This window comes from Struthio camelus, chromosome 4 (assembly GCF_040807025.1).
Source record: "Struthio camelus isolate bStrCam1 chromosome 4, bStrCam1.hap1, whole genome shotgun sequence".
In the NCBI taxonomy this organism is placed as follows: Eukaryota; Metazoa; Chordata; class Aves; order Struthioniformes; family Struthionidae; genus Struthio; species Struthio camelus.
The window spans coordinates 87,644,907-87,663,929 of NC_090945.1; the positions used below are offsets into that span (position 1 = coordinate 87,644,907).

Below are 19,023 nucleotides of genomic sequence, written 5' to 3' on the forward strand. Positions count from 1 at the left end.
CCTCTGCAGCGGCGGGGGACCCCCGGTCCTGCCAGCACGTGGGAGAGGATCCCCAACGCCGCCGGCCTTCGGGGCCAGGCGCTGCGGCTCCGGCCGGGGCGAGCAGCGCGGCAGCGCAGCCCGGCCGCTTCGGGGCTCCTCCCGCCGCCGGCCTTCGGGGCACAGGGCTGCATGTGGGGCACCTTCCCCGCTTTGCCAGCGCTGTGCGTTGGCTCCGCCGGCGCCGCAGGCAGGCGGGGCATCCCTGGCTCCGGAGCGGCGTCCCGGGGGCAGGCCACGCCACGCTGGCGTGCAGCAGGGATGCTCCGGCTGCCATCATGCAGCCGTGAAAGGAGCCAGGAGGAGGCTGTTAACCCTGGTGCTTCCTGGCAGTCGGGGGCCCTGCTGGGTGTTGCAGAGCCTTAAAGCTGTGCTGCTTGGCGGGGGTGACAGGGTTGGGGGGGTCCCCGATTTGCCCCGTGCACTCTGCTCTTACGCAGCGCCGCTGGGGCTGCTCGAGCACCCGGGGGACACGGGGCAAGGGGCACTCCCCGGAGAGCACACGCGAGCCGGAGGAGAGCACGCAGGGTGGCCTCCCTGCAGCCTCCCCCCCCCCCCCCAAGCCTAGGGACCCCGGGGCACGTTGAGGCTTCCTGCTCCTCCAGGGCTGGCCAGGAGGTGCATCTTCCTGCTCGTACCCCAGAAACTGCCACTTTTCCCGCGGTTTCCAGCCACGAACAGACAGCTGGCAGGAGGGCTTTCGGGCTGAACTGCTGAGCGTGGGCTGCGTGAGAAGCAGCTGAAGCCCGCTCTCCTAATCGGAGGTGTCAGGCGCTCTCGCGGCCGGCAGCCGTCCTCCCCCAGCCCCCAGCCGCGCCGGGCTTTCCGCAGGCGTAACCGCGTCCCCTTGCAAACCGCCTGCGCCAGGGCATCGTCCCTTCCGTCGGGCGCCAGCCGTCCGGTTGGGACGTTGCGGTGTGAAGCGTCCCCCTGCGTCAGCATTGACGATGGCTGAATGGCCAGAGCTCACGAGGACCCGGACACCGAGCGCCGTCCCCGGGCCGCAACGGGGAGGCCTGACCCTGGCGCTCCCAGACCGCAGTCGGTGGCCGCAGCTCCTCAGGGGGTTGCCCAGAGTTTTGTCCCAAGACCAAAGCTTAAGAATGAATTTTCAAAGTGCTTTAAAGTCTACTGTAAACTCAGATTTTATGTTAGAAGTATCATCAAGAAAAGGTGCCACATAATTAGCTGAAGGGAGGACGAAAGGTGTTGGTGAGCAGCAGGCAGGGTATTGCTCTCCCTCCTGCCGCGAGCGGCGCGGCTCGGGACCACGCAGCAGCTCTTCCTGCTCCGTGGAACGGGAACCCTGCTCAGCCGGCGCCGCTGCTGCGCTGCTCTTTGCAGAGCAAAGCTGCGCGGCGCCCAGAACGGCGGCGACGGTCATGGGCTCCGTACGCGCCTTCTGCTAACGGCAATCTAGAGCCGCTGGCTCTCGGAAAGAAGCTGCTTGCCATTGTCAAAATGCACTTAAATCCACATATTACCTTAAATTACCTTTAAAAATAGATGTATGCTACAGCAGATATGAGGTCCTTGGCTCCTAAACGCGGCCTAAGCGCGGCTGGGGGTGCTGTCCCCGGCAGCCTGGCCAGTTTGCTCGCTACAAAGCAGTTCAACCTGATGCTGCATCCAAAATCCGCCCCCGAGCAGCAGCATCTCCCGCGCAGCTGAGCCCGCCGCGGTCCCGGCCCTGCCTGCTGCCCTTGGCCAGCGCCCCCGCCCCAGCCCGGGGACACCGGGCAGCTCAGCGCGGGTCGCCCTATTGCTGGGATCGGCGCTGCCGCTGCAGGCGGGACGCCTGACCCCTCTCTCGCCAGAGCCACTACGTGGCCTGCATGACGGCCGTGCTCAGCCAGATGGACGCCGACCACTACCGCTCCTACATCGAGGCGTTCTCCTCCCGGCCCGAGCTGATGGTGAGCGCCCGCCGCCGGGGCTCGGCCGCCGCTCCGCCGGGGACGCTGCGGCTGTCGTGGCGCCCGCCGGCCGAGCCGGGCTCTTGACGCCGCCTCCCTCCCGGCAGGACTTCCTCATGGAGACCTTCATCCTCTTCAAGGACCTGATCGGCAAGACGGTGCATCCGGCGGACTGGATGGTGATGAACATGGTGCAGAACCGGTGAGGAGCGCGGCGGCGCGGGTGGCGGGACGGCCACGGGCGCTCGGGCACGGCCATGCCTGTGCCTTCCTGCCCCGCGGCTCCCGGCCCGTGGGCGGCGGGGGGCGGCCCCACGGCGTCCTCCCGCCCGGCCCCACGGCGCCCGTCGCTCCCAGGGAGTTCCTGCGCGCCATCAACCAGTTTGCAGCCACCTTGACGGAGACCTTCCTGCAGGACAGCAGCTTCGAGCTGCAGGTGAGCAGAGCCCGGCGCTGCCCTGCCCCACGGCGAGCGGGGCTCGGGGCTGCCCTGCCCCATGGTGAGCGGGTCCTGGGTCTGCTGTGCCCCACAGCGAGCAGAGCCCGGCGCTGCCCTGCCCCACGGCGAGCGGGGCTCGGGGCTGCCCTGCCTCATGGCGAGTGGGGCTTGGGGCTGCCGTGCCCCACGGCGAGCAGAGCCCAGTGCTGCCCTGCCCCACTGCAAGTGGGTCCCGGCACTGCTCTGCCCCGCAGCGAGCAGAGCCCGGCGCTGCCCTGCCCCACGGCGAGCAGGGCTCGGGGCTGCCCTGCCTCATGGCGAGCGGGGTTTGGGGCTGCCGTGCCCCACGGCGAGCAGAGCCCAGTGCTGCCCTGCCCCACTGCAAGTGGGTCCCGGCACTGCCCTGCCCCGCAGCGAGCAGAGCCCGGCGCTGCCCTGCCCCACGGCGAGCAGGGCCTGGGGCTGCCCTGCCCCACGGTGAGCGGGGCCTGGGGTCCGCGCTTTGCCCGCTGCCCTTGCGGAGGACTCGGGGCAGGAGGCGCCTGCCCTGTGGGGCGCTGCCGGCCCCGCCAGCCCCCACGCGGCCCCAGCGCCCGCCTGCCCTGCATGCCCGTTGCAGCTCTGGAACAACTACTTCCACCTGGCCGTGGCGTTCCTCACCCAGGACTCCCTGCAGCTGGAGAACTTCTCCCTGGCCAAGCGCACCAGCATCCTGGCCAAGTGAGGCCCCGCGTCCCCCCGCGCTGCCGCGGGCCCTGACGCAGCCGTGCCGTGGGGCCCGGCGTCCTGGGAGGCGTCTGGCTGTGCCCGATGCGGCACTGGCTGCGTCCAGGGCAGGAGGAGCGATGCTGACCAACACTGTCCTGGCAGGTACGGGGACATGCGAGCCACCATCGGTGCCGCCATCCGGGACATGTGGTACAACCTCGGTGAGCCGGAGCGCGGCCAGCAGCAAGTGTGCTGAGCCTCCGCAGGGCCGGCGCGCCTGCCGCCTCCTCGGCGCTGTCCCTGCTGAGAAGGGCACTGCGGAGCGGGGTGGCACCCAGCTGGGCCGGGCAAGTGGGCGTGCGAGCCTGCAGTGTGCCAGCGTGCGAGCCTGCGGGCATGCAATCCTGAGCAATGTGCAAGCCTACAGGCATGCCAGTGTGCGAGCCTGCGGGTGTGCCAGCCTGAGCAATGTGCGAGCCTGCGGGTGTGCAAGGCCCTGCGTGTGCGAGCTGTGGGGCATGCCTGCGGGGCGTGCGAGCCTGCGGGCGCTCCCATGGGTCCTGCGAGCCTGCGGGCGCTGCCTGCCGCCAGCCTGCCTCCTCCGGGGCTGAGTGCACCTGCAGCCCCCTTCGTTTCCGATTCGCTGGTCCTGCCTCACGTTCCCTGCTCAGGAAGCTGGCGGCGGTGCGGGTGGCACTGCCGGCGCCATCCCCGGGCTGGGCAGGCGGGGAGGGAGCAGCAGCTCAAGGCGCTGCTCCTCTTCCCGGCAGAGATCGGGGAGCCGCAGGGCGCGAGCGCTCCCAGCTCCGGCGCGCGTCCGGTGGCCCTGGCCTGGGAGCAGGCTGCAGGCGCCCAGCGCCCCCCAGCCCTGCCGGCCCCTCACTCGTCCCAGGGCGCGGGTGCTCAGCCCGGCCCCCCACCCTCCCCAGGCCACCGCAAGATTGAGTTCATCCCGGCCATGGTGGGCCCCATCCTGGAGATGACGCTCGTGCCGGAGCTGGAGCTGCGCAAGTCCACCATCCCCATCTTCTTCGACATGATGCTCTGCGAGTACCAGCTGACTGGCGGCTTCAGCCGGGTGAGCGCCCGGGGCCGGGACCGGGGCTGGGGCCGGGGCCAGGGGGTCACTGGGCTGGATCCTGCTTCTCACTGGGGCTGGACCATCCCTTTCAGCGTAGATGGAGGCATTGCTCAGCCTCGTCTCTCTCTCAGGATGCTGGGAGGTGGGGCTGCAGCAGGGACGGACAAGGGACAGGGGACGAGGCCACCTGCTGGGGACGGAGGATGGGGATGAAGCCTCCGGCCGGGACCTGGCAGGGATGAGGCCTTGGGGCGATGTAGAGGACTTCGCAGGGACTGGAGAGGATGGACCAGGCTTGGCCCCGTCAGCCGGTCCGCGTCGTGTGGAAACCAGGACACAGCGGGAGGGGAGAGGTCTGCGTAAACCTTCCTCGCTTCCGCTCTCTCTCTGCAGTTTGAGGACGAGATCCTGCGCAAGCTGGACAGCGAGGTGGAGGGCGGCCGGGGAGATGAACAGTACAAGCAGCTTTTTGAGAGCATGTGAGCGTGCGGTGCCAGCCCTGCTCCCTCCTCCCCGGGACACAACCCTTTCCTACACGCTGTGCTCCTGCCCGGCCAGGTCAGGGCCTCCTGCTGCTCCTGGCACGGCGCTGACCCGGAGGGAGCTGCACCTGGGAGGAGGACGGCTGTTCCCGGAGCATCAGGTGCCCTGTGCACCCTCGCTGCTCCGTCCAGCCTGCCCCTGCCCTGCCCAGGGCAATGCCCTTGCTCTGCCCCAGGCTGTGCGCCCTGCCCCGCCGTGCCCATCGCAGCTCCGTGCGCGGCGTGGCTGGAGCGGGGCGGTCTCTCCCAGCCCCGACGTGCCTGGCATGCGGGGAGCAGAGCGGGGCTTGCCCCACACCACTGCAGACCAGGCGTTGCCTCCTCTCCTCATCGGGCCCCCCAGCAACCCTGGGCAGCTTGGGGGGCTGAGCTGGGGCAGGGGTGCGAGCAGAGCACAGCTGAGTGCGCCGCGAGACCCGTTCCCTCCTCTCGTCCCCAGCCTGCTCAACTGCTGCCAGGGGCACCCTGAGCTGGCCAAGCCCGGGGAGAACTTCGTAGCATTGGTGACAGGGCTCCTGGAGCGGCTCCTCGACTACCGGGCTGTTATGAACGATGAGAACAAAACCTACAGCATGAGCTGCACCGTCAACCTCCTGGTAGGTCCCTCCTCCCGCCCCAGGCTCCCCGGTCCCCCCGGAGCCAGCCCACTCAGCCCCGTGCCCCCTCAGACATCCCCTGGTCCCCCAGCGCAGCAGAGACGGGCTGGCACCATGTGCACCGGGGTGCCGAAGCTGGTGTCACCTAGAGGCAACCTGCAGTCGCGCAGCCCAGCGGCTGCTGGGGCTAGCAGGGACCGTTTCCAGCCTGGGATTGCTCACGGAGCAAGTGCCCTCTGCTCCCTGCGCCGCCGCTGCCCCGGAGCGCGCCGGTCCCCTCGGTGCCGGCCTGAGCACTGTCCTCCGCCACGGTGTCCCATGTCCCAGGGCATCCCTGAGCCCCACAGCGTCCCATGTCCCAGGGCATCCCCGAGCCCCACGGTGTCCCATATCCGAGGACGTCCCCGAGCCCCACAGCGTCCTGAGTCCAAGGACATCCCTGGGTCCCGCGTGTCCCATCTCCCAGGGCATCCCCGAGCCCCAGTGCCAAAGGGACCAGCCCACCCCTGCTCACCAGGAGGCACCATGCCGCTCCTGGTCTGCAGTGGCTCCTGCAGGACCTGCTGCTAAGGGTGACCCAGTCCCCGCACTGGGACAGGTCCCAGCAGCGCCGTGGGTCCAGGAGCGGGGGGCCGTGGCCTGCACCCCCCTGGCTCCCCTCCAACGCCCCTCTGCTCCCCCCAGAACTTCTACAAGGAGATCGACCGCCAGGCCATGTACATCAGGTGAGCGCAGCCCCGGGGAGCGCCGTGCCATGCGGGGGCCGCCTGCCCGCACAGCCCCCGTGCAGCCCTGGCGCCCGCTCGGCACCGGTGCCTGGGGGGTCCCAGCCTGCCACCCCCACCGCACACGTGGTGCCCTCGTCCCCAGGTACCTCTACAAGCTCAAGGACCTGCACGTCAGCTATGAGAACTACACGGAGGGAGCCTACACGCTGCTGCTGCACGCGCGGCTCCTTAAGGTGCGGGGGCTGTGGGGGCTGCGGGGGCTGCGGGGGCTGCGGGATGGGCACCAGGTGCTGCGCGCTGCAGCCCCGCGAGCTCGGCGTAACGGGGCTCCCATCACTTCTGCGCAGTGGTCGGATGAGCCGAACACAGCCCCCATGCAGGCCTCGCACAGCCCCAGCTTGCACACCCAGCGCCAGCTGAAGGAGGCTCTCTACAACCAGATCATCGACTACTTTGACCAGGGCAAGGTGAGCACAGCCTGCGGAGCAGGGTGGACGTGGAGCAGGGTGCACGCGGAGCAGGTGAGCACAGCCCATGGAGCAGGGCACACGGAGCAGGGTGGACGTGGAGCAGGGTGGACGTGGAGCAGGTGAGCACAGCCCATGGAGCAGGGCACACGGAGCAGGGTGGACGTGGAGCAGGTGAGCACAGCCCACAGAGCAGGGTGCACGTGGAGCAGGGTGCACGTGGAGCAGGGTGCACACGGAGCAGGTGAGTGCAGCCTGCAGACCAGGGTGCACATGGGGCCCCCCTGCAGAAGGAGCTGATTTCACCGGGAAGTGCCCCATGCCACCTCCCTGCCCCTGCTCACGCTGCAGCCAGGGGCGAGCGCGGGGCCCTCACCCTGCCGTGTGTCTTGCAGATGTGGGAGGAGGCCATCCACCTCTGCAAGGAGCTGGCAGAGCAGTACGAGAGCGAGATCTTCGACTATGAAATGCTGAGCGACATCCTGGTGAGCCCCTGGGCCGGGGGCAGGAGGCGGGTGGAGCAGAGCGGGGCCCGTGCCGGCAGAGCGGGAGCAGCGGGCAGGGCAGGGGCTGTGCAGGCTCCCGTCCCGTGGCCGCCGGGGTGGCGCTCCCGGCCCCCCCCGCCCTTCCTGCGAGCGCTGCATCTCCCCTTGCAGCAGCGGGAAGCCAAATTCTACGAGAAGATCCTGAAGGTGCTTCGGCCCAGCCCGGACTACTTCGCCGTGGGTTACTACGGGCAAGGCTTCCCCACCTTCCTGCGGGTGAGAGGCTCCCGGCGGCCGGGGCAGCGCGGGGCCGCAGCCGCGGCCGTTTCGGGGGCGGCCCGGGGCTCCCGCCGCCCCCCGCCGCTCAGAGGCCTTGCTCGCAAGACGGGGTCAGCGCAGGGTATCAGCCACAAGCGAAAAGCCTGAAACGGGGAGGCGCAGCCTGAGCAGCGGACCTGGGGTTCGTCTGCCCCCGAGCTCTCGGCTGAGCCCTGCCACGCCGTTTGGGAGGGAGCGTGCGCGCCGGCCGCCCCGGGGGCCGCGCGTGCAAGGAGCCCCCAGTCTGCTTGCCCTCGTGCAGGGCTTACGGAGACGCGTCGCTTTAGCGGCTCTGGGCCTTTCCGAGAGGGGCTCGGGCAGCGTCGCCCCTGCGCGTCCGCCTCCTGCAGCTCCGGCTGCGCTGCCAAGCGCGCGGCCGGACGGTGAGCGGCGCCGGCCCCCGCCACGCCGGGGCACCGCTCGTCCCCGCGAGCCCCAGGCGAGGACGAGCGCGCCAGGACAAGGCAGCTCCCCGAGCGCCTCTCCGCCGCCACGGGCGACACCAGCCGCGGACGGGTTCGTCCCCGCGCCTGTCCCCCTCTGCCCGCAGCGCTGAGCAGCTGCCCAAGGGAGACACGCGCTTCCCTCTAGCGCCCGCTCACCACCCCTGTTGCCAAGGGTTGGGAACACGATTGCAAGGGAAAAGCATGGCACGGAAAGCTGTAATTCTCCTTAATACACCCCGGCGTGGCCCGTGTCCTCGGCTGTTACGTCTCCGCTAGACCGCCGCTGCAGCCCGCGGCGCCACGGTATCCGTGCTCCGCCTGGCGCGCCGCCGTGGCTGCAGTGCTGCAGCTCCGGGGCAGCGACGGGGGGCAGCGACGCAGCTGCGCTGTCTCGTAGCTGGGGGCAGAGCTGCAGCGGTGCTGGCACTGTGCTGCTTGCGCACGCGGTTGGGTGTCCCCGGGGCCATCGCAGCAGGCTGGTGCCCCATCCCTGTCCCTGCCGGCGATGCGGGCACGGCCAGGCGCCGCTCTGCTCAGCACCTTCTGCTTCCCCGTGCTAGCGAGCTGGCGTAGTAATTGCTTTGGGGACGCGGTTTCCCGGGGGGCTGGAGGCTCGGCCTCGGTGGAGCGTGCGTGCAGCCGGCGCGGGGCCGAGGGCCCGCGGTGCCCTGTGGACAGACCGCGACCTTCCTCCCCTGCAGAACAAGGTCTTCATCTACCGGGGCAAGGAGTACGAGCGCTGGGAGGACTTCGAGATGCGGCTGCTGAGCCCCTTCCCCAATGCTGAGAAGCTGAACAGCACGTCGCCGCCCGGGCAGGACGTCACCACCTTGCCGGGGCAGTGTATCCTCCACGCGGCGGGGCGGGAGGGCAGCTCGCCCTGTGCCCCCTCCAGCTCCCCCTGCCCCGTCCCCATCCCCGCGTGGCCCCGCGTGTGCCTGCGGCTCCTTCACTCCCGCAGACATCCAGTGCTTCACCGTGCAGCCGGTGGAGGAAGCCAAGGTCCAGTTCAAGGACAGGAGCATCCCAGAGCAGATCACCAAGTGAGTGCCCCAGCGGCACGGGCATCCCGCCGAGGGCGCATCCCTCCGGCACAGGGCATCCTGCTGAGGGTGCATCCTGCTGACTCGGGTGCACCCCGCCGAGGGCGCATCCCACTGACTTGGGTGCACCCCGCCAAGAGCGCATCCCCCTGGCTTGGGTGCATCCCATTGAGGGTGCATCTCGCCAACTCACGTGCATCCCACCAACTCACGTGCATCCCCCTGAGGGTGCATCCCACCAACTCGGGTGCATCCCACCAACTCGGGTGCATCCCGCCGAGGGGGTGCACCCCACTGGCATAGGCGCATCCTGGCAGCACGGGTGCAGCTGCAGGCCCCCCGGGCGCCTCCCCAGTGCTCCCCTTCCCTCCCGGCAGCTTCTACAAAGCCAACCACATCCAGTGCTTCAGCTACTCGCGACCCTTCCAGAAAGGCCCGAAGGATCCTGACAACGAGTTTGCAGTGAGCGGCGGCAGCCGGGAGCCCTGGCTGGGGTTCGGGGGGCGCTGCGGGCGCCCCGTGCAGGAGCACGCGGCCGGGGGGATGGAGGAGGGAGGGGGCAACCCAGCCCCACACCGTGGGGCAAGGCTGGTGGGAGCCCCACGACGTGGGGCAGGGGGAGCCCCAGGGCAGGGGGGCGGTGGGAGCCCCGAGCTGTGGGGCGAGGGGCGGTGGGACCCCCACGCCGTGGGGCCGTGGGGGCCGGGTGACGGCTGCCCCCCGCAGACGATGTGGATCGAGCGGACGACGTTCACCACGGCCTACCCCCTGCCCGGCATCCTGCGCTGGGTCGCCGTCGCCTCCACGGCCACGGTGAGCAGAGGCGCTGCCACGGTGCAGACCCCGGCCCGGCCCCAGCGCGGCGTGGACCCCCGGCCCAGCCCTGGTGCAGTGCAGACCCCTGGCCAGCTGCAGTGCGGTGCAGACCCCCAGCCCAGCCCTGGCGCAGCGCGGACCCCCAGCCCGGCCCTGGTGCGGTGCGGACCCCGGCCTGGCCCAGACCCAGTGCAGTGCAGACCCCCAGCCCGGCCCCAGTGCAGTGCAGACCTCTGGCCCGGCCCCAGTGCAGTGCAGACCCCCAGCCCAGCCCCAGTGCAGTGCAGACCCCCGGCCCGGCCCTGGTGTGATGCGGACCCCGGCCTGGCCCAGACCCAGTGCAGTGCAGACCCCCGGCCCGGCCCCAGCGCAGACCCCCGGCCCAGCCCTGGTGCGGTGCGGACCCCCGGCCCGGCGGACGCTGGCCCCAGGCGCACTCAGGCTCTCCCGTCCTCTCCCGCCTGCTTCGGCCACCGCTGCGCCGCCCTGCACCCGGCCCTCGGGGCCGCCGGTGCCGGCGCCGGGTTCGGCTTGGCCCGGGGGGTCTCTGCCGCGGGGCCGGGGAGAGGGGCCCCGGCGGGTCCCACCGGGACAGGCAGGTCCCCGGGGCCGGGCGCCTGCTGACCGTCCGCCCCGGCACAGACCATCATCAGCCCCCTGGAAAACGCCATCGAGACCATGATGAGAACGAACGAGAAGATCCTGAGCGAGATCAACCGGCACCAGAACGACCCCGGCCTGCCCATCAACCCCCTCTCCATGCTGCTCAACGGCATCGTGGACCCCGCCGTCATGGGCGGCTTCGCCAAGTACGAGAGGGTGAGGACGCGCGGGCCGGGGCCGGGGCCGGGGCCGGGGCCGGCCGCACGGGGCTGACCGGTCTCGGCACAGGCCTTTTTCCAGGAGTCCTACCTGCAGGAGCACCCCGAGGACCAGGGGAACATCGAGAAGCTGAAGGACCTCATTGCCTGGCAGGTATGGCTCCGGCCGTGGGGCTGCCCGGGCCGCGGGCGCCCCGCGAGCCCCAGGGGGACCGGGCCCCGCGTCCCCGCAGAGCCCGCTGCTGGCCGAGGGCATCCGGATCCACGGGCGGAAGGTGTCGGAGGACCTGCGGCCCTTCCACGAGCGCATGGAGCAGTGCTTCGGGCACCTGCGGGCCAAGGTGGAGAGCCAGTACGGCGTGCGGGAGATGGTGAGTGCCGGGACGGCGCGGGGCCACGCTGGGCATCTCCGTGGGGTGGCACGGGCCCCGGCCGAGGGGCCGCGGCAGCAGGGGCGCAGGGTCCCCGCTGGCCCCCACCGGGCCGTGGTGGGGACGGCTCCTGGCTCGCCCTCAGGTCTCCTTCGAGGACCGGCGAAGCGGACGACCCCGGTCCGTGGCCTGGGGACCGGAGCGGGACCGGCTGAGCCGCGCCGGGGACAGGCAAGTGCTGCGGTGGGGAGCAGCCCTGGGCCACCCCGTCCCACCCCTCGCAGACCCCCCTGTGCCGTCGTCCCCTGCGTCCCCAGCCCCCAGCCCTGCCGCCTCCTTTCCTCCGCACCTCGTGCGTCCCGGAGCAGCCGCTGCTGGGCTCTGCCGGAGCCGGGGCGCCGGAGGCCTCGGGGCCTGGCCCGCGGCGGCCGTCCCCGGTGCCGGTGCCGGTGCCGGTGCCGGTCCGGCGGCCGCGGCGCAGACCCCACGCCTGCCCGCTCCCCCCGCAGCGCGGAGGCAGCCCTGACCGCCCGGCCCGGCCCGCGCCTCCCCGAGGGTGAGGAGCGCCGGAGCGAGCGCAAGGAGAGCCGCTCCAGCACCTTCTTCGGCTACCGGCGGCAGGATCAGCGCCAGTCCGTCTCGGAGCCCCTGGAGCCCAAGGTGACGCCCCGGCCCGGCTCGGGCTCCCCCGCGCTTCCCGCCACCCCCGGACCCCGCCGGATGCTCACAGCAGGTGGCCGGCTCGGGGGCTGCGGGCAGGGGGTCCCTGCGGGGGCGTCGAGCACCTCCAGAAGCTGCGGTGCTCCCGGGCGGCAGGGGCTGCACAACCGGAGACCCAGCAGCGTGCAGCTGCCCGGCCCCAGCCCCGGCCCCGGCCGGCGGGGCGCTGAGCCTCCCTCTGCGCCCCAGGACGAGAAGCGGAGACTCTCCCGCAACCTGAGCGAGAGCAGCCTGAGCGGCTCCGACGGGAAGCAGCCCCCGGCCAGCAGGGAGGCCGCCAGCCCGCAGCCCAGCGCCCCAGGTACCGCCGGCGCTTCCCGGCGCGGCCACGGGCACCTGCCCCGGCCCCGCAGCCCAGGGCGGCATCCAGCCCCCGCCGCAGGGCCAGGCCCCCACCCGGGCACCGGCACCCCCACCCGGGCACCAGCACCCCCAGCGCTCCCGCTCCCACCCTGGTCCGAGCATCCCGTCTCCAGCCCGGGCCCTTGGCACACGCAGAGAGCAGGGAGGGAGCAGTCAGGGCCAAAACCGGCCGCAGAGCCCGCGTGCTCCTTGCCAAACGTGCCCCGGGGACCCCCAGCCCACGGGACCCCCTCGCCCCCGGGGCCCGGCCCGGCAGACGTGACCTCCCCGGGACAGGAAGCTCCTTCAGGAGGTAATTTCAGTGCCACTAGACCATTCCTTCCGCATGACAGTGCGTAAGCAAGATAATTAGCACTAGGCTAATTAGCATCTTGACACAGCATTACTGTGAGAGTGCAAACCCCCCTAGCCCTGCGCTGGGGCGGGCGGTCGCAGGGGGCGCGCCGGCCGCAGCTCGCTCCCCCCAGCCCGGGGAGCAGGGCTCAGCCCGTGGCCGCGCAGCACGCCGAAACCACGCAGGACGGGGGCCGAGAGCCCTTGCGGCTCTGCCCCGGGCAGCAGCCCCCCGGCCCCAGCACCAGCCCAGCCCGAGCCCCGCGCTGGGTCTGGGGTGCAGCAGGTCGCGCCGCAGCACGGACCAGGCTGCGGGGTGCTCCGGGGACCCGCTCGCCCGGGAGCTTTCCGGGGTGCGGCACCCGCCGGTGGCCACGGGCACAGCCCAGGGCCCGCGCGGCGCCCGCCCCGACGCGCAGCAGGAAGCGCAGGCCGCCTGCAAGGCAGCAGCATCCACCCGCTCTAGCGCCCTGGACGTGCCGGGGCGGCTGCTCTGCGCGGTCAGAGCAACCCCACAGGCTCCTCTGCACCTGCGGCCAGAGCAAACCCCTCGTCCTCGGAGCGCTGCTGCCCTCTCCCTGCCGGCTCAAGCCCTTCCTCGCCTCTCCGGCGGCTGCAGGGAAAGGGGTCCCCCCTGCACCACGCTAGCCTGTTCCCCTTCTCAGCCTCCCACAGCAGCGTGGGTGTTTGCAGTCTCGCACTCCCTGTAATCACCATTTCAAACCCTCGAGGCAGGTCCCCTATTTCCAGGGTCTGTACTTAGGTCAAGCGCAAGGCAGCAGCACTCAACCCAGCAGCACAATCAGCTTTAAATGCAAACAGCATCCTGCCTGGTCGTGCATCGCCAGCACGATGCGTGGTGCTCCGAGCCCGTTGCAGCCCTCCTGCTGCCGCGTGAGCCCCCGCGCTGCAGTCCTACCTCCCCGCGCTCTGCGTCGTGGCCTTGCCAAGTCTCCACAAGTGCTTCTGTCCTGTTTGAACGCGCTGCCTGGTCCCCGTGCTGAGATCGGCTCCCCGAGCGGAGTCGGCCGCCTCCACTTCCCAGTTGCTTCTGCCCCCTTGCCTGGCCCCCCCAGCCCCAGCCCCTGCGCAGAGCCGTCGCGCTGCCGCAGGCCGGCATGCTCGGGGAGTCAGCGGGCGCAAGCGGCCCCAGGGCGCCCGGGTGCGCCCCACGGAGCTGGCTACATTGGCGGGGTGCCCCCCCGCTTACGCCGTGGGGCACCAAGCCGGACACTGCCAACCCCGCGCCCCGTCTGCACAGGGCTCTCCCTGTCTCCCACCGGCTTCGGCGGCCGCGTGAAGAGTGCCAGCAAGGCCCCACCGCTGCCGCGGAAGATCAGCCCCACGGTGTACGAGACGTTCCTGGAGCAGAGCGACATCGCAAGCGGAGGGAAGGTACCCCGAGCCCCGGGCCCCCAGACCCCGCCACCACCTGCTCGCGGTAACCACCCTTTCCGCTTGCAGGCACCAGCATTGCCGACACTGGATGGAAATAAGGGGCTGAAGTCACCCCCTCCTCCGCCACCAAAGTCCAAATGGGTGTCACAGCTCTGACGCGATGCCCACCCGTAGCTGCACCGTCCACTCGGGACCAGCCTTGCCCGTGAGGACGGGAAAGCCCGTGGCCCCCCTGCTCCCAGCTGTCTCCTAGACAGACTCCTGCTCTCATCCTTCCTTGCTGGACAATCCCTCTCACAGTTCTCTCGTAGCATCCACGTCAGGAGCATCCCACGTGGCCAAGGCTGCCGGACTCCCTGCGTGCCCAGGGCTGCAGGGCAGATGCAGGGCATCACCAGCCCACATCCAGCCAGGTCTGGCGATTGCCACCCTCCACCGTCTCCGAGGGTGCGCAAGCCCCGCAGCGGGCAGCACGGGGACCCACCTTCCTGCCCAGGGACACCTCCCCTGCCCCTGCGCTCTGCGTCAGCCCCCGGGCCAGGCTTTCCTTCCCGCTAACCCAAGCCAGCTACGCTTCACCAGTGCCAGGGCTTCTCCCCCCCCAAACTGCACTGAGCTCTCAGCCCCTCTGGTGGTGCAGCTACACCGCGGCGGAGAGGTCTTCCCTCCGCCCTGAGCTGCCTGCAGACCATCCCAGGAGCAGGGCAACGAGACGAGCTCCCTGCCACCACGTGCCAGACTCTTCCGCCCCTGCTGCTCTCCACCCCAAGGGAACCTCCCTTCCCTTGGATGCCTACCCCATCCTGCAGCAAGAGCAAGCATGTCTGGCCAGGACGCCAGGCTGCACAGGCTCCAGGCAGGTCGGCGAGCGTGGCCGGGCAGCGCTGTGTTTTGCGTAGCGCCAGTTCTCCTGCTGATACCTGTCTCTGCAGCCCCACCGGTGCCAGGCTGATGCTGCTGCCTCCATCAGCCATGCCAGGCTCCAGCGATGCCACAGTGATTCTCTGTGCCCCGGCCTCCCTGCTGCAGCAGGCTGCGACCACGCGCCTACCAATAAAGGACTAACTCAGCTGGGTACCCTGCAGGGGGCTGACAGCCCTGTATGCCCCCAGCGCTCACCCATGCGCGCGCCCAGCACCCCAGGGGCCTTTCCGAGGCCAGCCGCCATCCAGCACCGGATCGCGCTCCAAAGAGCGGGGCCTTGCTCTCCCACAGCCTGGAGCCCCCTCGGCAGGGAAAGCCATGGCAGCTTGGCGCCACCGGGGAGCACGCTCTCCCCCAGGCCGGCAGTGCCCGGGCTCTCGCAAAGCGACTGTCGGCACACTGCTCTGCCTCCAGAGCTGGCACAGAGTTATTTATTTACACGCGCTGTTGCAGGCTCAGGAGCTGTATTTACAGTCTTCCGTAGTAAGCAGGAGGACCCTGCACCCGCAGCCAAGGGATGGAGAGGGCAGGGGCTGCCTGCAGCAGGGAGCCGCCATCAATGGGTTTCTGGCTACAGGGGAGGGAAAGGATCGGCTCCCTAGGCCAGAGCGAGGGAAGGGACAAGGGGAGACGGCGCCTTGCGCCGCAAACATGAAGTCTGGGACCAGATGGGCTGTGCTGGTGCCTGGACTCCCTCCACACGCCGACTGGAGGAGCAGGGGAGTGGAGCCACCTGTCTGTCGCTGCGGCTAGCTCTTCACAGCGGGTTTGCCGAGGAGGCTGCCAGCCGCTTCCCAATGTAGATCCTGGATTGGAGAGACAGACTGTAAGGCGCCTGGGAGGACAGCTAATGCGGGTTCAGCGAGTCAGTGGTGAGAGGCAGAGGACAGCAGCCGCAAAGGAGACACACGGTTGCAGGGAGAAGTGGTACAAGACCGAAGGGTGAACAGTCCAACTGCAGGAGAGCTCCTCCGCATCCCAACTTCCCGTGGGAACGGTCCCCTGGGTCAGGACAGCCAGAGGCTGCCGCATGACCTCAGAGAGCGCAGACACCCAGAAGAGCTGGGCTGCGCTCCGCCTGCACCCTCAGGGGTCAGTTCTGGCCAACGCCGCTCGACAGCACAAATCAGACCCATGGGAAACTCACCCCAGCCCCAGGGTCAGCAGATGGCTGAGCAGCAGTGAGGGGATGAAGAGCAGCAGCACCTCTGAACTGAAGAGTCTCTTCTTCCTCCCCACCGCACCACCCTGCAGGCTCCACAGGGCCGGCTGGGGGGAGCACACAAAGGCAAATTCCCTAGGAAAAGCACACCGTTAGAGGGGGCACAAGAGAAAGGGGCAGAACAAGGCAGGGCGACGAGGAGACAGCACTGGGGTAGACAGCAAACGGGGCAGGGGGACAGCTGGACCTGTTGATGGGGGACAGAAGCCTTACTTTGGAGACCGACGCTCATGGCGGCGGGTGCGGGCCCAGGCGAGGGATGCCGGCGAGCGCCTCTCCCTCCGCTCGACCTCCTCCGGCGTGTCCCACTACAACGAGAGCAGGCGCGGGGCAGGGCAGGAGTGCAGGCCCCATGGGGTGCTGGCGGGGCAGGGCAGGGGGGGCCCCCAAGGCGCAGGCCCCATAGGGTGCTGGCATGGCAGGGACACAGGCCCCCCAAGGCGCAGGCCCCATAGGGTGCTGGCATGGCAGGGACACAGGCCCCCCAAGGTGTGGGCCCCATAGGGTGCTGGCAGGGCAGGGGCACGGGCCCCCCAAGGTGCGGGCCCCATAGGGCGCTGGCAGGGCAGGGCGGGGGGGGGGCCCAAGGTGCGGGCCCCATAGGGTGCTGGCAGGGCAGGGGCACGGGCCCCCCAAGGCGCGGGCCCCATAGGGCGCTGGCAGGGCAGGGCAGGGGCGCGGGCCCCCCAAGGTGCCGGTGGGGCAGGGCAGGGGCGCGGATTCCCCAAGGTGCAGGCACCATAGGGTGCCGGCCCCACGGGGCACCGGCGGGGCAGGGCAGGGGCGCAGGCCTCATAGGGCGCAGGTGGGGCAGGGCAGGGGCGCGGATTCCCCAAGGTGCAGGCACCATAGGGTGCTGGCCCCACGGGGTGCCGGTGGGGCAGGGCACGGGTGTGGGCCCCCCAAGGCACAGGCCCCATAGGGTGCTGGCAGGGCAGGGGCACGGGCCCCCCAAGGCGCGGGCCCCATAAGGTGCTGGTGGGGCAGGGCAGGGGCACAGGCCCCCTAAGGCGCAGGCCCTATAGGGTGCTGGCGGGGCAGGGCAGGGGCACGGGTCCCATAGGGCGCTGGTGGGGCAGGGCAGGGGTGCGGGCCCCGTGGGGTGCTGGAGGGGTGCTGGCAGGGCAGGGCAGGGGCACAGGCCCCCCAAGGCGCGGGCCCCATAGGGTGCTGGCAGGGCAGGGGCATGGGCCCCCCAAGACGCAGGCCCCATAGGGCACGGGCTGGGCAGGGCAGGGGCGCGGACTCCCCAAGGTGCAGGCACCATAGGGTGCTGGCCCCACGGGGCGCCGGCGGGGCAGGGCAGGGGCGCAGGCCCCATAGGGCGCGGGCGGGACAGGGCAGGGGCACGCACTCCCCAAGGTGCCGGCCCCACGGGGCGCTGGCGGGGCAGGGCAGCCCCCGTCCCTCACCTGCAGCGGGCGGGCGCAGCCGGGCCGGGGCCGGCCGCAGGCGGGGAGCAGCTCGCCGTCCCCGTCCCCCGGTCGCTCGCTGGCCTGGCCGGTGCCGTCGTCCCCCCGGGCCGGGGCGCTCGGCGGGAGCGGGAGCAGGAGCGGGGGGCTGCCGACACGGGCGGCGGCCGTCGGTCAGCGGCCCCCGTCTCGCCGGGCCGGGCCGGGCCGGGCGCGGGTCTCACCTGCCGCCGCTCTCGGGCTCCTGCTGCGCCTCCAGCAGCATCCGCTCCACCTCGGCCTGCCGGGAGCGGGACCGCCTGGCCGCCGCCGCCGCGCGCCCCGGGCCGCAGCCCAGCTCCACCCAGGAGCCTGCCGGGGCCGTCAGCCCGCACCCGCCGCACCGCACCGCACCGGACCCGACCCGCCGCCCCCGGGACCGGACGGCCCCCTCCCCGCTGCACCGCACCGGACCCGACCCGCCGCCCCCGGGACCGGCCGAGCCCCCTCCCCGGTGCACCGCACCCCACCCGACCCGACCCGCCGCCCCCGGGACCGGCCGAGCCCCCTCCCCGGTGCACCGGACCCGACCCGACCCGCCGCCCCCGGGACCGGACGGCCCCCTCCCCGCTGCGCTGCACCGCACCGGACCCGACCCGACCCGCCGCCCCCGGGACCGGACGGCCCCCTCCCCGCTGCACCGCACCCGACCCGACCCGCCGCCCCCGGGACCGGACGGCCCCCTCCCCGCTGCACCGGACCCGACCCAACCCGACCCGCCGCCCCCGAGACCGGCCGAGCCCCCTCCCCGCTGCACCGCACCCGACCCGACCCGCCGCCCCCGGGACCGGTCGAGCCCCCTCCCCGCTGCACCGGACCCGACCCGACCCGCCGCCCCCGGGACCGGCCGAGCCCCCTCCCCGCTGCACCCCCTCCCCGCCGGACCCGACCCGACCCGCCGCCCCCGGGACCGGCCGAGCCCCCTCCCCGCTGCACCGGACCCGACCCGACCCGCCGCCCCCGGGACCGGCCGAGCCCCCTCCCCGCCGCACCGGACCCGACCCGCCGCCCCCGGGACCGGCCGAGCCCCCTCCCCGCTGCACCGGACCCGACCCGACCCGCCGCCCCCGGGACCGGCCGAGCCCCCTCCCCGCTGCACCGGACCCGACCCGACCCGCCGCCCCCGGGACCGGCCGAGCCCCCTCCCCGCTGCACCCCCTCCCCGCCGGACCCGACCCGACCCGCCGCCCCCGGGACCGGCCGAGCCCCCTCCCCGCTGCACCGGACCCGACCCGACCCGCCGCCCCCGGGACCGGCCGAGCCCCCGACCCGCCGCCCCCGGGACCGGCCGGCCCCCGGGACCGGCCGAGCCCCCTGCCCGGTGCGCCCCCTCCCCGCCAGACGGGACCGGGCCCGACCCGCTCCCCGGTGCGCCCCGCCGTCGCCCTACACCCCCTGCCGCCCCCCAGACCCGCCGCCCCCGGGACCGGCCGAGCCCCCTCCCCAGCCCCCCTCCGTCGCCCTAAACCCCCCGCCGCCCCCGGGACCCGCCGCGCACGGACCGTCGTCGCCGGCGGACGCCATGGCCCCGCGGGTCGCCGCCGCCGCCGCCGCGCCCGCCCGTGTGAATAAGACCGCCGGCGCCGGTACCCCGGCCCTTAAAGCGGCAACGTGCCGGCTGCCGGGCCCGGCGGAGCGGCGCCCGCGACAGCAGCGCCCGCGGGCCGGGGGCGGGCCCGGCCGCGCGGCCCCTTTAAGCGGCGCCTACGTGCCAGGGAGGGCGCGGGCGGCGGCCGCGGCGCGTGCGGAGCAGCACGCAGCCCGCCTGGCCCCGCGCGACCCCGAGGCCGGCCGGC

The 19,023-nt window shown here is 72.1% G+C and overlaps 2 protein-coding genes across 9 annotated transcripts in view; one reads left to right on the top strand and one right to left on the bottom strand.

Moving 5' to 3' along the window:
* Positions 1 to 14,712, top strand: part of LOC104141833 (dedicator of cytokinesis protein 2-like) — an 80,955-nt gene extending 66,243 nt beyond the window's left edge. For 5 of the 8 annotated variants that reach the window (XM_068944006.1, XM_068944008.1, XM_068944009.1 and 2 more), the window contains 25 exons: positions 1,857 to 1,955; positions 2,063 to 2,157; positions 2,313 to 2,391; positions 3,014 to 3,114; positions 3,265 to 3,323; positions 4,032 to 4,180; positions 4,577 to 4,662; positions 5,165 to 5,321; positions 6,006 to 6,046; positions 6,192 to 6,282; positions 6,397 to 6,516; positions 6,912 to 7,001; positions 7,173 to 7,277; positions 8,467 to 8,608; positions 8,727 to 8,808; positions 9,186 to 9,270; positions 9,535 to 9,621; positions 10,267 to 10,443; positions 10,516 to 10,599; positions 10,679 to 10,816; positions 10,962 to 11,047; positions 11,326 to 11,476; positions 11,726 to 11,837; positions 13,494 to 13,627; positions 13,697 to 14,712. In XM_068944006.1, coding sequence (XP_068800107.1) covers positions 1,857 to 1,955; positions 2,063 to 2,157; positions 2,313 to 2,391; positions 3,014 to 3,114; positions 3,265 to 3,323; positions 4,032 to 4,180; positions 4,577 to 4,662; positions 5,165 to 5,321; positions 6,006 to 6,046; positions 6,192 to 6,282; positions 6,397 to 6,516; positions 6,912 to 7,001; positions 7,173 to 7,277; positions 8,467 to 8,608; positions 8,727 to 8,808; positions 9,186 to 9,270; positions 9,535 to 9,621; positions 10,267 to 10,443; positions 10,516 to 10,599; positions 10,679 to 10,816; positions 10,962 to 11,047; positions 11,326 to 11,476; positions 11,726 to 11,837; positions 13,494 to 13,627; positions 13,697 to 13,786 — 2,640 coding nt within the window. In that variant the 3' untranslated portion in view covers positions 13,787 to 14,712. Of the gene's footprint in view, positions 1 to 1,856; positions 1,956 to 2,062; positions 2,158 to 2,312; positions 2,392 to 3,013; positions 3,115 to 3,264; positions 3,324 to 4,031; positions 4,181 to 4,576; positions 4,663 to 5,164; positions 5,322 to 6,005; positions 6,047 to 6,191; positions 6,283 to 6,396; positions 6,517 to 6,911; positions 7,002 to 7,172; positions 7,278 to 8,466; positions 8,609 to 8,726; positions 8,809 to 9,185; positions 9,271 to 9,534; positions 9,622 to 10,266; positions 10,444 to 10,515; positions 10,600 to 10,678; positions 10,817 to 10,961; positions 11,048 to 11,325; positions 11,477 to 11,725; positions 11,838 to 13,493; positions 13,628 to 13,696 lie in introns of those variants that run through there. The other 3 variants (XM_068944007.1, XM_068944010.1, XR_011141161.1) reach the window with 3 other exon arrangements.
* A 156-nt stretch (positions 14,713 to 14,868) lies between these two features.
* Positions 14,869 to 18,865, bottom strand: LOC104141827 (BCL2/adenovirus E1B 19 kDa protein-interacting protein 3-like). Its single transcript, XM_068944021.1, has 6 exons — positions 18,730 to 18,865; positions 17,413 to 17,539; positions 17,189 to 17,336; positions 15,990 to 16,084; positions 15,702 to 15,851; positions 14,869 to 15,360 (listed from the first exon to the last, which is right to left on the bottom strand). The coding sequence occupies exons 1-6, from the start codon at positions 18,749 to 18,751 to the stop codon at positions 15,312 to 15,314; spliced, it is 591 nt and encodes a 196-aa protein (XP_068800122.1). The 5' UTR covers positions 18,752 to 18,865; the 3' UTR covers positions 14,869 to 15,311.
* Positions 18,866 to 19,023: the final 158 nt, after the last annotated feature.